General features: G+C 45.4%; 1 protein-coding gene across 1 annotated transcript; it reads right to left on the minus strand.

Moving 5' to 3' along the window:
* Window positions 1-37: 37 nt before the first annotated feature.
* Window positions 38-1,330, minus strand: Pmar_PMAR009046 (long-chain-fatty-acid coa ligase, putative; the record flags this gene model as incomplete). The annotated part of the gene is made up of 6 exons (XM_002771927.1): window positions 38-145; window positions 191-318; window positions 585-673; window positions 935-1,045; window positions 1,092-1,167; window positions 1,213-1,330. 6 exons carry the CDS (start codon window positions 1,328-1,330, stop codon window positions 38-40), a joined length of 630 nt encoding a protein of 209 aa, XP_002771973.1.
* Between the last annotated feature and the right edge of the window lie 109 nt (window positions 1,331-1,439).

Below are 1,439 nucleotides of genomic sequence, written 5' to 3' on the forward strand. Positions count from 1 at the left end.
TAACGCGGCAGTGAGAAGCATTCCATGAAAATGCATCTCACTTGTTTTCTGGAGTCCATGGGTCATTGAGCAATACTATAGCACAGAGTTGCTCAAGTGGAGACAGCTTACCAACTTTCCAACACTTCCTCAGCGAATCGAGAACCTACACTTATCGCGATGTTCCTACTCGAGAAGGTAGCGTTCTTACCGCTTTCCTAGACTCAGATTTCCTCAGCAGCTCCTCGTAGTTCCTATATTGGACATTGTTAGCCTTAGCCCATTTCTCGAGATTTTCCTTGTTTACTTGTACCATCGCAACCGGCCTATCCAGAGTGCCTAAAGCAGTTTAAGCGCAAGCTTAACTACATGTGTCAGCGACACATTAAAATTTCGAGGGAATTTCCCCAAAAAATGATTGTTCGTTTCTGAACATTCGAACCCGAATACATACATACACAGAGTTTCATCAGTTTATCAGGAGTTTCCTCACTAATTATAGAACTTTTACAAACTCCTGTGCTTAGTGAAGAAACTCCTGAGCTCAGCTGAGGAGAGCGAAGATATACCCCTCCAACAGTGGCCCCAGTAGCAGCTGCACTTACCATCACCGTAACACATGATGCCACCATTGACAGCATCCACGAATGCTGAACTGCTGTAGACTAACTCCATGTTCTCCAAAGCGATGTATCTACACCACACATATACGTATAGGAACTCGTTAGGTTAGATGAGAAAACCAAACATATATTCCTTCAAAATTGGCGTAAAGAGAACCCCAACGTGAAATACCATTTGGTTTTTGAGTAGAGCATTGTGATTACTCAGATGCAGAGTCTCCGATTCCATTGAGGACAAAGCGGAACTAGCCGAGTAGATGTGAAAACTAAATTCACCATCCTGCATGTCCATGAAAAATCTATAAGCCCGATATGAACAGTACAGTACGTACTCGCCACCTCGTAATTTGACCAAGTTCTTCACTCTGTCGATGAGCTGCAGACTACCATCTTCCAAAAACTGCCCAACATCACCCGAATAGAACCACCCGTCCGACTTGAACCTGGACACGATGACCTTTACCACTCCATCACCATCATCTATACTACGCTTCCTCAGTCTTCTCCGGTAATTTATAATATCCACTCGTTACACAAGGCCCACGTATAAGAACTTCACCACGACCTAGCAAAGACAGAAATCACCAACTACATCAGAGGCGCAATCTACCTATAACTCGCTTGCCGTTAGAAGCTCGAGTGTCTTTCGAGAGATACGGTTTGCCGTGGCGGTCTAAGATCTCGGGTTCACCCTTAGCATCAAGACATGACCGAAGCTTGATCTCCATACCAGGAATAGGTGGACCCGCTACACCCGTTCTAAGGTCGTCCATCCTGAACGGTAGACGGGTAGAACGGTCGGACGTTCTTCCTGCTCAGAAGTTGCCACTTGATGCC

The sequence above is a fragment of the Perkinsus marinus genome (genome assembly GCF_000006405.1).
Source record: "Perkinsus marinus ATCC 50983 genomic scaffold scf_1104296962264, whole genome shotgun sequence".
Taxonomy (NCBI): domain Eukaryota; phylum Perkinsozoa; order Perkinsida; family Perkinsidae; genus Perkinsus; species Perkinsus marinus.